The 12,451-nt window shown below is 36.9% G+C and overlaps 1 protein-coding gene across 2 annotated transcripts in view; it reads left to right on the forward strand.

Annotated features, from left to right (window-relative positions):
* The window catches only part of MNAT1 (MNAT1 component of CDK activating kinase), a 200,554-nt gene extending 188,326 nt beyond the window's left edge, over window positions 1-12,228 (forward strand). Inside the window, exon 8 of one of the 2 annotated variants that reach the window (XM_020893959.2) lies at window positions 11,767-12,228. In XM_020893959.2, coding sequence (XP_020749618.1) covers window positions 11,767-11,887 — 121 coding nt within the window. In that variant the 3' untranslated portion in view covers window positions 11,888-12,228. The remainder of the gene's footprint in view (window positions 1-11,766) is intronic. The other variant, XM_070469443.1, reaches the window with a different exon arrangement.
* The last annotated feature ends 223 nt before the right edge of the window (window positions 12,229-12,451 follow it).

Here is a 12,451-nt window from a genome sequence, read left to right on the forward strand (position 1 = left end):
TTTTGCTCTTCCCCAAAATTGCTGTTCCCAATTTTCATCTTGCTATCTCCTTTAGTGCTTCTTTCATGTTTTCCATCTTTTTAAGCTCTGCTAAATTCTTTGTGTTTTCCACATGTGTGGAATTCCAGTTTACTTGTTTTCTGTCTGTCTGTGGATAATCAGCCACTTAATCTGTCCATTGATGCTTTTGTTCCAAATATTGCTGTTGGAGTTTTTAAAAAGATAACGCATATTCTTTTTATGTTTTTCTTGTCTTAAGGCATTATTTCTTTCTTCATCTCTTTTGACATGAAATATGCTTCCTTTATTGTTTCTTTCAGTTTCTCTTAGCTGCGTGTTTGAGTGTTAGTCTTGCCATTGGTTGTTTGTGTCTTCTGACTTTTTATAAATGAGCTTCATTTCTTCTTTTTTAACTATGAACTCTTTTTAGTGGGGGTCACTTTCCTGTGAGCCATGGATTGTGGAAGCATGCTGATGCAGAGATTCACATTTACTTCTGCCAAGGTCCTGTTGACTTCATTGAATCTGGACCAATTACTGTTCTTAATTTCCTGGGGGTAAAGTGGGCTTGGGTATTATGATTTCTCATGTATGAATTATTTTTGGCTAGTGCCCCTAACAACTGTCCCAGGCCAATAGCAGAATTTCCCTATAAGTTGTTTTACAGATGGGATGGACAGCATTTTGTGCATACAGTTTATGTGGAGGGAACCAAGCCAAGTTCCAGCTTCCTACCTCTAATAGGACTACAGCCTGTCATCTGTTCCTGTGTAGATGTCAGATCACTGGGACCCAGCACTTTCCTGATCTTCAGCTTCTGCTCATGTTCTGACTTTGTGTTCCACTGTAATTTCTGGCACTTGAGCGTTTTCTTGCTTTTAAACTTAGTTGTTTATTTTATTTTCATTTGTTGTAGTATATATTCTTTGTGTACATATTTCTTTGTTGCATAGGGAAGCTTCTCACGTCTCTGTTCAGAATTGAGGGATTGATATTTGAACCATGGCTTTGGAAGACAGGCAGTGGGGAGGTCATCCCAAAATAATGAAACAGCCTAAACGAAGGGCTTCCCTGGTGGCTCAGAGGTTAAAGTGTCTGCCTGCAATGTGGGAGACCTAGGTTCCATCCCTGGGTCAGGAAGATCCCCTGGAGAAGGAAATGGCAACCTACTCCAGTATTCTTGCCTGGAGAATCCCATGGACGGAGGAGCCTGGTAGGCTACACAGTCCATGGGGTTGCAAAGAATTGGACTCAACTGAGCAACTTTACTTTCACTTTCTTTCTAAACAAAGGTATGGTGTGAGTAGACCATACTGGAAATAGGGAGCTCAGCTAAGAGACTTTTAGCAGTAGTCCATGAAAGAGATACTAAGGAGCTGAAATAAGGTAATCACAGTGGCAATGAAGATTATGTGAGAGGTAAATAGATGTTTGTAGAGAGATACTGTGATACAGATTTCTCGTTCGTATGCGGGAGAAAGAGGATCCAAAATGACATTAGGACTACACTGAAACTATTAAGAGAAATAAGAGACACAGAGGGGTAGGTTTATAAAGGAAGATGCGTTCAATTATGAAAATATTAAATTTCTAGTGTGAGACACAAACACAAGGGCACAAGGGCAAAGGATAGAACCACAGGAGTTAGTATTTAGAACAGAGGTGGTGAGTGAAGCTGTGCGTTTCAGAGATGGAATCCAGAATGGAAGAAGAGGAAGTCAGTCAAAAAGGAAACTAGTAAATTAGGAAGCAGGTTGAAGAAGAGAAATTTGGGGACTCAAGTGTCAAAGCAGTTAGATGTGTGGCCCAAATTACAGGTATTGTTATGGAAACCAGAGGCAGAGAGCATTCCACAGCTGGAGGCTGAATCCAGATGTAGAGAGAGTGGAGGAAGATGTTGAGGAGGGCAAGGAGAGAGAAAGGGTCAGTTCATAGGAGTGGGGTATGAAGAATACGAGGAAGAAAAGGTAGTGAGGGTGGAAATAATATAGCAATTTAGCTTTTGAAATAAAATATTTTAGGGTATGAATAGGATTTATGAAATATAGATCTGCACATAAGTTTGTGAATATATAAATGTATTATATATATTATATATGTATGCATGTAAAATTTTCCTATTTGTCTTTTAACATAAGTAGGTATTAGCCTCATTGGGTAACTCTACTACCCTGTGATAAAAGACTAACAAGCAGGAACACTCTAATTTGTCTTATTTATTTAAGATTTATTTATTTTTGTTTTGTTTTGGCTGTGCTTTATGGCATGTGGGATCTTAGTTCCCAGAACAAGGATTGAACCTGCATACCCTACAAGGGAAGTGCCCAGTCCTAACCACTGGACCACCATGGAAGGTGCCCTAATTTGTCTAATTTAAAAAATCAAAACCAAAACCTCCACTTGGGTCTTCATAATTGGGATATAGTAAAAAGGGGAGGAAATAAGGCAATATTGTTATTTTTGGAGTAGATATGAGAGCCGATGAAGGTTTCTTAGTTAGAAAGAAGTACATGTTGATTAGTGGAAGGTAAAGACTTTGGAAATTTGGGCTGTGAAAGGCCTATTCCTTATGAAAGCTTACTTGTATTAATATGTAGGTTGACATGGACCCTGTACTTCATCAAATGTCTTTTCTGTGTTATATGCTTTACATATATATATTTTTTGTTTAACCTTCTAAAAAATAGTATGAGGTATTATTTTCTCCCTTTATGGGGGAAAAAAGATGAGGTTTGAAAAATAAAAGAACTTTCCAAATCATATTAGTAATTGTCCAAGGAGGGATGCAAACCCAAATGCATCTATTTCTAAACTTTTTGTCCTTTCTACTAAACCGTGATGTCTTTATATATTTATGTGGCACAGGGACGAAGAGGGAAGTGGTACAAGGGAGAAGGCTGACATGATTTTATATTTAACTTAGAGTCTGTAGTCGGCAGAAAACCACAGCAACGGGGAGAGTTTTCCTTCTGCAAACTTAGGAGGGTACTTAATGAGGAGAGGAATTGAATTTGGTTTTTCCGTCTAGGCTGTTAGGCTTAGTACCATCCCAGTATGTTTCATGCTAATAAAGAAATAGAAATTTGCTGCATTATTTTGGGGAAAAATTCCAGATGGTCAGGGCTTTGGCTGAAGTCTCATTGACCACTTAACTGATTTCATTCATCCCTTTGTTTCTGCTGCTTTAGTGGATCAGCTTTTTAACCACTGATCAATACTTAGCCCGACTGTTTTTATATGTAGTCTTCAAATAGTTTTTCCAGATAAATCTGATTTACTTTCTTATCTTAAATTAATGTATTGACTTTGCATGGAAACCAGGAGGGAGTTCACTAGAACAGTGGAAAGAGTAACATGAATGTAGCATGTTTTGGTATTATATATACTTTAAGACAGATTATTATCATTAACATGAATTATTACAAATGGAATCACAGTGGCTATAATTAGTAATATTTGGTGAAATCAAGGTCAACTAGAGATGGTTTAGTGTTTCCAGGCAGATTGTTGACTGGATTAATGGCAGCTGTGGTTGTGACTAGATTTTTGCACCACTCTTTTTCAAATGAAATATTTCATACATAGAATATTATATATACTTTACAAAGAGTAATAATAAAACATTTGCTGAATTGTTTCCATTCTCATTGCTTCTCTCCCCTCTGCTCCTTCAAGTGTTGTGTTTTGAATTCTACTTATTAACTTATGAGATGGAGCATAATCAGTGCTGTTAAAACTACCTGTGTGCATTTCTCTTACTCCCACTGTGGTTCCACCTAACATCAGAGATTTCAGTCACCCTGAATATGACAATTATCTTTTTAACAATTTGTCCATTCTCCTATCAGTATTCACTTGGGCTATTCCTATTATTCTTTTGCTGTAAGAAACACTGCTGCTATAAGTACTATGAGTAGGCCCCTTGGAGCCCCTGGATGGAGAGATCTAATAGGTTTTCTGCCTTTGCTATTATTATCTCCTTGAAATTACAAAAAGGGAGAGGCACAAGTAGCAGGTTCTAACTCTTCCAAGTGACTTACGTATCTCTTGCATCTATCTTCTTTGTAAGTCTAAGGGAAGAGATTGTATGGGGCACACAGAAGTAATGGTAAGCCAGATATCTGGGTGCCCTGTGGCTTATTCAACATAATTTTATGTTGACCTGTAAAATCAACCACCACAGCTTCTTTTGTCATACAGTTATGTACCGTAGTCCTCTAGGCCTTTACCTCAGTCCTTTCCCTTCTCATTCTGTCTCCTCTCCTTAAATATTAAGTATTCACTCTTATGGTTTCAAATACCATCTTCATACTGATAACTCCCAAATTATGTTCATTCCCTAATTGTATTCTTAGTACTTGACCCACATATCCAGCTACTGCGCTGTATCTCAACTCATGTATTTCTTATATATAATCACTTCAGACTCAAGTCCAAAATTAAACTCACGGTTTTTCCCTTCTCTCTTGTCCCACTGCAATTTGCTTCTCCTCCAGTTTTCCATTATCTCTGTGAGGGCATCTTTCTTTTTCTACGTGACTAGAGAGCTGGAAATTGACTAGACAGTTGGAAGTCCTTCCCTTTCCATTCTCCCGTATTCAGTTGTTGTTTAAATATCTCTTGAACTAGTGTGTGCTGCGCACTCAGTCCCTCAGTTGTGTTTGACTCTTTGCAACCCCCCTCCCCTGCACCCTGGACTATAGCCCGCCAGGCTTCTCTGTCCATGGAATTTTCCAGGCAAGAATACTGGAGCGGGTTGCTATTTCCTCCTCCACGGCATCTTCCTGACCCAGGGATCAGACCCCAGTCTTCTTCCTCTCGTGCATTGACAGCATATTCTTTACCACAGAGCCACCAGGGAAACCGCTTGAACTAGTGCTTTCCTTTATTTCCACTGCCACCACTCTAATCCAGGCACCGCTTCTCAAGCCTGGAATAGAGAAGCATTCTCATAAGGAGTGTCTCTACAGTTAACTTCTGCTTCTCTCATCCACTGTGCTGCCAAACTAGCCTATTTAGATTACCTGCTTCCTAACAACTTTTCGGTGGCTTCCGATTGCTCTTTGAATAAAATTCACAGTTCTTAACATTTCCATAAGGCCTTGTTTTAGATACTTTCTGCCTACATCTCTAGCCTCATCCTGAGCTGGAGTGACCTTTTCCTTGTATTCTCAATATGTGCCGTGGCTCCTTACTGCTTCACCTAAGTTCTTCCTCTGCTGGCCTATTTCTCTACTCCTTTTGCCTTGCTTACTAACTCTTCCTCATCCTTTGGATCCAAGCTTAACTCTAATTTCGTTTTCTAAACTTGTTCATATTGGTTTTCCTTTCTATCCACACCCATAGAGCCATGTCTTTCTTTTTCATGATATTTAACATCTTTTTTTTTTCCTACTGAATTACAAGTTTCACGAGAGCATGGAGTCTTTGCTGTCTGTTTTATTCTCAGAGTTGCTTCAAAACCTGGCAAATAGTAGATACTGAGTAATTTTTTTGTTTGTTTGTTTGTTTTAAGAATGAATGAGCTGCATACATGTGAATTTTTTCCTTTTCACCTGCCCCACACTTGGAGAAAAATTACTCTTTCTTCTTTCATAAAGATGTGATAAAACTTCCAGCACACATTTGTTACTGGCATGAAAATCATAGTAAAACATTACATTAGACAAGCTAGAATGGGCTATATCTTATGTGTTTTCATGTAGTTCACATGCAAATCAAGGAAATACTGCTTTCACTATGTAGCTATATTAATTTTCAGTAATAGCCACCTTGACTTAAAATAACTAGTGTGTTCTTTCAGTTCAGTTCAGTTCTGTTGCTCAGTTGTGTCCAACTCTTTGCGACCCCATGGACTGCAGCACGCCAGACTTACCTGTGCATCACCAACTCCCGGAGCTTGCTCAAACTCATGTACATTGAGCTGGTGATGCCATTCAACCATCTCATCCTCTATCGTCCCCTTTTCCTCCTGCTTAAATTTTTCCCAGCTTCAGGGTCTTTCCCGATAAGTCAGTTCTTCGCATCCGGTGGCCAGAGTGGAGCTTTAGCTTTAGCATCAGTCCTTCCAATGAATATTCAGGACTGATTTCCTTTGGTTTGATCTCTTTGCAGTCCTAGAATCTTCTCCAACACCGCAATTCAAAAGCATCAATTTTTTGGCACTCAGCTTTCTTTATAGTCCAACTCTCACATCCATACATAACTAATGGAAAAATCATAGCTTAGACTGTATGGACCTTTGTTGGTAAAGTAATGTCTCTGCTTTTAAATATGCTGTCTAGGTTGGTCATAGTGTTCTTCCAAGGAGCAAGTGTTTTTTAATTTCATTGCTGCAGTCACCATCTGCAGTGATTTTGGAGCCCAAGAAAATAAACTCTGTTATGTTTCCATAGTTTCCCCATCTATTTGCCATAAAATGTTGGGACTGGAAGCCATGATCTTAGTTTTTTGAATGTTGAGTTTTAAGTTTTAAATGTGTGTTCTTTGATAGTAATAAATTGTATAATTTATTTCAGTTATGATTCAGAAAGACTTGCCTGAGCAATCTGTAATTATCTCTTACTTGGGCACCTTGTAGCTTTTAGCTCCCAAATCTGAGCTTTGTTGTTCATGTCGTCTAAATGTCTGGAATATTTTGTCACTAGATTCCCAGTTATATTAGTGTAAATCAGAGATCAGCTTTAGTAAGTTTATTCAAGTTACTGTCTAGATAATAAAGTGAAGAATATAGATAATAAAGATAATAAAGTGAATCATGACTATGGAAGTTTGTTATATTTTTGGTTGGAGTTCATGAAGCCACATGTTTTTATGACCAAACGGCCCTCAGAATTATGGACAGTTATTCTGACTTGTAGCGCTTTCTCCATTTATCTTAGAATATACACAATCATCAGTTTTTCTCTGTGGACGTTTCCTCTGTTACTCTGACATTGTGATTGGATTAGGACACCTGAGCACTAACTTCAGTTTTTAGAATGTTTCTGCATTTTAGTGATAATTGTCTGAGCATATTATTGCTCTGATTGTTTTTAAATCTCGAGATAGACTTTAGGTTGTTAAGGTAAGTCTTTTATAGCTTTGTCTGAATTTCTTACAAGAGCTCTTGGTCTTGACAGCTGAGATTTGTTGGCTGATCTCTTTTAATGGTAGTTAGATTTGAGTTTTGTAGGCTGAGAGGCAGAACTACTTGGAACTGGTCTTTTTAATGTATGATGGCTTTAAATGCAGACTTTAAAAAATGGGCCACCTTGTAAAAAGAAAGTCTTAGTCTCTAGAGTTTATTCATTCCTTTTCTTAGTTTGAACCAGTCCAAGTTTATAACTCAGTATTGGACCTTTTTTTTTCAAATCTCTGTAGGGCCTAGTAATTTGAGGAGGAGGAAACTAATATGAGCTTCATATTTTCATTTTAATTTAAATTCTAAGATTCTTTGATTCTCTGGAGCCAAAGCATATCAAGGGTTTTCATGAGGGAGTTATGACTGGAGGGAAAGAGTGCTGCCTCTTGGTTCTGAGTGACAACCCCTGCCCTCTGCCCTTAGCTGAGAACTCAAAGAACTGTGGCATGGCACTAAAATGAGCTGAGTCCTAGATTTCAGCCAGATGGTCAGTATAGGACTTTTAAAGGAAGGGAAATAGTAAAAGAGTAGTTTCAGAGGAGCTCTCTTGTGTTAAAGAACTGAGAAAATGGAGTCTTTCTGAAGCTAAGTGTAAATTATACCACCTTCTCAGAGCAAAAGCTGCTAAATGTAACAGAAGAAAATGACAGTGTAGGAAATCAAAGTTCAGGAGCAGACTTTCAAGGGTGATTTTCTAATGCTTAATCCTTTCTTACTCCCCTCTCAGCATCCATTCCCTCCTTTTCCTCCCCCTCTCCACAGTCTGTTTGAAAGAGATTTTGATGGGTAATGGCAAAGGAAGGCACCTTTAAATGTAGTGTAAATGAAGGCATAAGATGCCCTTTGTATAGGAATTATCGTAGACATGCTTTTGAAAACATACTTTTTTTATTAGCCTTATTTAAGAAAATAATCAAAGGTATGATTTTTAAATCTTTGAATTTAGTCTGCTTTCAGTAAAAATAAGGTATAGGTACCAAAATAAGCAAACCTCCTTTTTTTCTTTCCTGGTTTCTGCTTATAAGATTTACAGGTATTTAAAATAAACCCATGAAAAATAGAAATACTGTCCTGGGATTGGCTAAATAGTAAGAGCAATTACCTCCAGGCCTCAAAATCCAACTGAGCTTGACTTTTGGAAATAAATTTGGCTAAGACTTCTTCCTAATTCTGTTGTATAAAGGTGTACATGAAATGATACTGACCTCTGCCAGAAACCCCAGGAATCCTATTCAGTGATGTACTTGTAACGGTCATGAAAGAATTAAAACAACACAGATGTGGATTACTGTGAAAAAGTAGGCAAAATACTAAATTCTCATTGTGTGGTTTTAATGTTGCAGATCCTTCAAAATTCTTTGGTATACCACAATAATTAAAGGGTTTAAGAACTAAAGATACTTAGAAAATAATAGCCCACAGTTGAATAACAAGAGTGGCCCTTTTTTATTTTTTAAAATTGAAATTAATGTAGTTTGCCATGGAGAAAATAGGTTGAAATATTTAACAATTAACTGTTTTGTGCAGCTACAGCCCTGGAGATCAAAAACAGCAATGTAAGTAAGCAGATCTTTAAAGAATCATGCTTACAGATATGTTTAATCTCACTGATTTGCTAGAAGAGAAATGTGTTGTTTTCAATGCTATGCAAAGAAGTTTTAATGGACTTGATGTTGGCAGTGAGAATCTACAACTTAGCATTAATAACTCAAGTTTGAAAATATTTGTTCATTGCTCTAGATTATGACTGTGTTCAAGAAATACTATTTTCAAACACTAGTTAATCATTTTAAATAAACTTTTAAAAGCTCATTTATGACATCAATGAGTATGACTGTTTATTACACTTTACCTATAAAAAGTTGAACTGTTTTATATACTCTTTATGGAAACTGCACAGTCATAAATTAAAAGATGCAACTGTTTTGGATATTTTACTGGTGGTCCTGAGTTTTCCTGCCAGCAGTGCAGCTGTTTCGGGTTTCTCAGGATAACATATAAAAAGTTGTATGTACACTGCAAGTTTATGCTTGAATTGCCAAGCCAGAGATGGTATGACTCAACTTTCCCAGAAACAAGTTGTACCAAAATGTGATGAATTAAAACAGCTAGTTGCACAGTGGTTTGTATTCAATTATGAAAACCAGTTCTTCATTTTTGATAGTTGGCTTTGTAAGGTTGACACATTCAACTGTGGTACTTGAATTTTGCCTTGGGTAAACAGCCATTGGAGCTAAGAGTGTGCTTTTGTGGGTCTGAGGAAAGGGAAGAGGGGGTGATACAACATTATCTGGGATATGGATAAAACTTAGCTTGAAACTTGTATCAGGAATGGAAGATTACACTTCCAAGATACTGTAAAATATTATTCACTTATTATTTGTGTGTTGTTGTTATTTGTGTGATAGTTATTTCTCGGTGAAGAGAAATTAATTTTATGCTGTCCCAGGTTAATTTTTACTTTCTGAGGTGATTTAACACTTATTTCTCATGCATCAGAGTCCTAACAGTGAACATTTTATTTTATCTTGGAAGGTAATAAGCACATACTTTTATGGCCATGTATTAGGTTTGGTGAATTCCCATTTAAATCTTATGGGACCCAAGGTTATATCAAGGGTTTGACGATGATTGTTTAATAACAGTGGTCTCCAAAGTAGGATGCATCCCATCAGGACATGTAAGATAGGATATAAGGAGAAAATATTAGAACTTTCATTTAAATATTTTAATTTCATCCTTTAAATGTTCTAAATTTCATATATATATTTTATAATATACTTACTAATATATTATGTGTATATATACTATGAAAAGTGAAAGTGTTAGCAGCTCATTAGTGTCTGACTTTTTGCAATGCCATGGACTGTAGCCCACCAGGCTCCTCTGTCCATGGAATTCTCCAAGCAAGAATACCAGAGTAGGTAGCCATTCCCTTCTCCAGGGGATCTTCCTGACCCAAGGATTGAACCTGGGTCTCCTGCATTGCAGGCAGATTCTTTACCATCTGAGCCACCAGTGGTGCGGGGGAGGGGGGGGGGAGGTGGGAGGTGCTGGCGGGGGGGAGTGAAAGTGTTAGTCATTCAGTCATGTCCGACTCTTTGCAACCTCATGGACTGTAGCCCACCAGGCTCCTCTGTCCATGGGATTTCCCAGGCATGAATACTGGAGTGGGTTTCCATTTCCTTCTCCAGGGGATCTTCCCGACCCAGAGATTCAACCTGGGTCTTCTGCTTTGCAAGCAAATTCTTTACCATCTGAGCCACCAGGGACGCCCATATATATACTGTGATATATATTTAACACTTAATATACTAATATTATATGTTAATACTCTGTGTATAATTTTAAACAAGTATACAAATTTTGGAGATGCATGCTCAAATATTTTTACTGCTATAAATATACTATCAAAAAAGTTTGGAGATTGTTGCTCAATAAATATTAACTTCCTTTCACCTTTCACTTTCCTCTTTTACCCTTGGTGGAGAAGCACAGAATTGAGTTAACACCTTGATTTGTGGCAGTGTGAATAAATTATAGCCAATTCCAGAAGCTTATGCTGTGTCTTACTTTGACCACTTTTTCTATTTGGTCTTTTATATTACCATATATTTTTTAATCCACAAGTTTATTAAACATGGGTACAAATGAAAAACAGACTTGTTATTATGTTAGAAATAATAAGTTGCTCATGCATCAAGACTTTGACACACAGGAAGTCTGAATGAATGAGAATAGAAAAGTTTCCAAGTTATTAAAATGTTCTGGTACCTGATTTATTCATTTGCCATACCCATAATTCTAAAGTGGGTGAAGCTGCTTTACTTCCTGAGGCCTGAAGAAACAATGTGGTTTCTTAAACTAGGCATTAAAGCAAAGCTGGAAATATTTGTTTTCTGACAGTGCTAGTCGTCATGCTAACAAGTTTTCCCTCTTTAGCTAGGATTATCCCATTGTAAGGCCTGTTTGTATACCTTTATCAAAGCAAAAGGTTTTAATTGCTAAATAACATGTGTGTAACAGTCTTTTGAGATTTATTTAAGACTCTTCTGTATTTACTAATCGAGATATTCTTTTGAACTCAGGCTGTCTCAGAGATTTCTTGGATGTAGTTTGCTAAGATTTCCTTTTCTGTAAGGAGGGAGACAATATATTTTTGTAATATTGAAGTAATTTTGAAGTAACTAGTATGTTCTCTCCCCTTTATCACTTGTTTTGGTATTTTTTTTTCAGAACATACTTATTGTAAAATATTCAGTATTTATGTAAAATTTAAGTAATACAGTAGTATCATGATGTACATTCATTTATTAAGTGTATTCCAGGAAGGATAGCAGCAGTTAGGTACCCAAACAATAGCCATCAAAATAAATTAGTTCTGAAAATTGGGAATATGGAACGTTTTAATAGCAACTATTATTTTTGAAGACTCCTTCAGAGCTGTTTTTAGATCTTAATGTAATTCGCTTTATAATTTAGAGTTGGTATGTTTCCTTTTAAAAGATAACAATGCATTTATAAAGTCTGAACATTTCAGTCCTAGAATTTGACTTTTGAATCAGGTTTACTGTTGCTTTTTAAAGTGTTACCAGTTTACATGTGCTTTCTATGTCAATGCCACACTTTCTGTTTTGTTGTAGGTATTTAAACCATGTCAGAGCTGCCTCTCCACAGGACCTTGCTGGAGGCTATACTTCTTCTCTGGCTTGTCACAGAGCACTACAGGATGCATTCAGTGGGCTTTTCTGGCAGCCCAGTTAACCTTTATTTCTCCCCTATAAGATCTGGACCTTGGAGCCGAACCACAGAGCTAGCAAAAGTAAGGCAGACTTGTAAAATTATAGCCATGTGCAGCTGCATAACAACAGTCCTACCACTAGCAGCTGCATTAAAGTATTTATAGAGAGAAATTTTCAGAACTAAGCTGGGTAATATAGTGGATAAATATTTGTGGAAAAGATTTATTTTTTACTTATATTTTTCTGAGCGGGATTGAAGCCGTAAGCCTCATCTGATGGAAGATATGAATAATTCACCTGTGTGAGTTTGAGGTTGACAGACTTGTAAAATCTTTTAAAAAATAAAGCTAGACTTTATATTAAGTTTTGTGGTTTTTCTCTTATTACAGTGTTTTACTTGAACACATTTAAAAATGCCATTTTGAATACGACATTTAGTGTTAATATCCAAGACTATTATTTCTTCTCATAAAATGTTCCATTTTTTTTTCCCAATGTCTTCTTAATACTAGTCCAGACAAGTGGATATATTTCCTTCTACCAGCAGGTTGTGGCAAGTAAAACCTGACCTGTGATAATGTCACTC

This window comes from Odocoileus virginianus, chromosome 6, assembly GCF_023699985.2.
Source record: "Odocoileus virginianus isolate 20LAN1187 ecotype Illinois chromosome 6, Ovbor_1.2, whole genome shotgun sequence".
NCBI classification, from domain to species: Eukaryota; Metazoa; Chordata; class Mammalia; order Artiodactyla; family Cervidae; genus Odocoileus; species Odocoileus virginianus.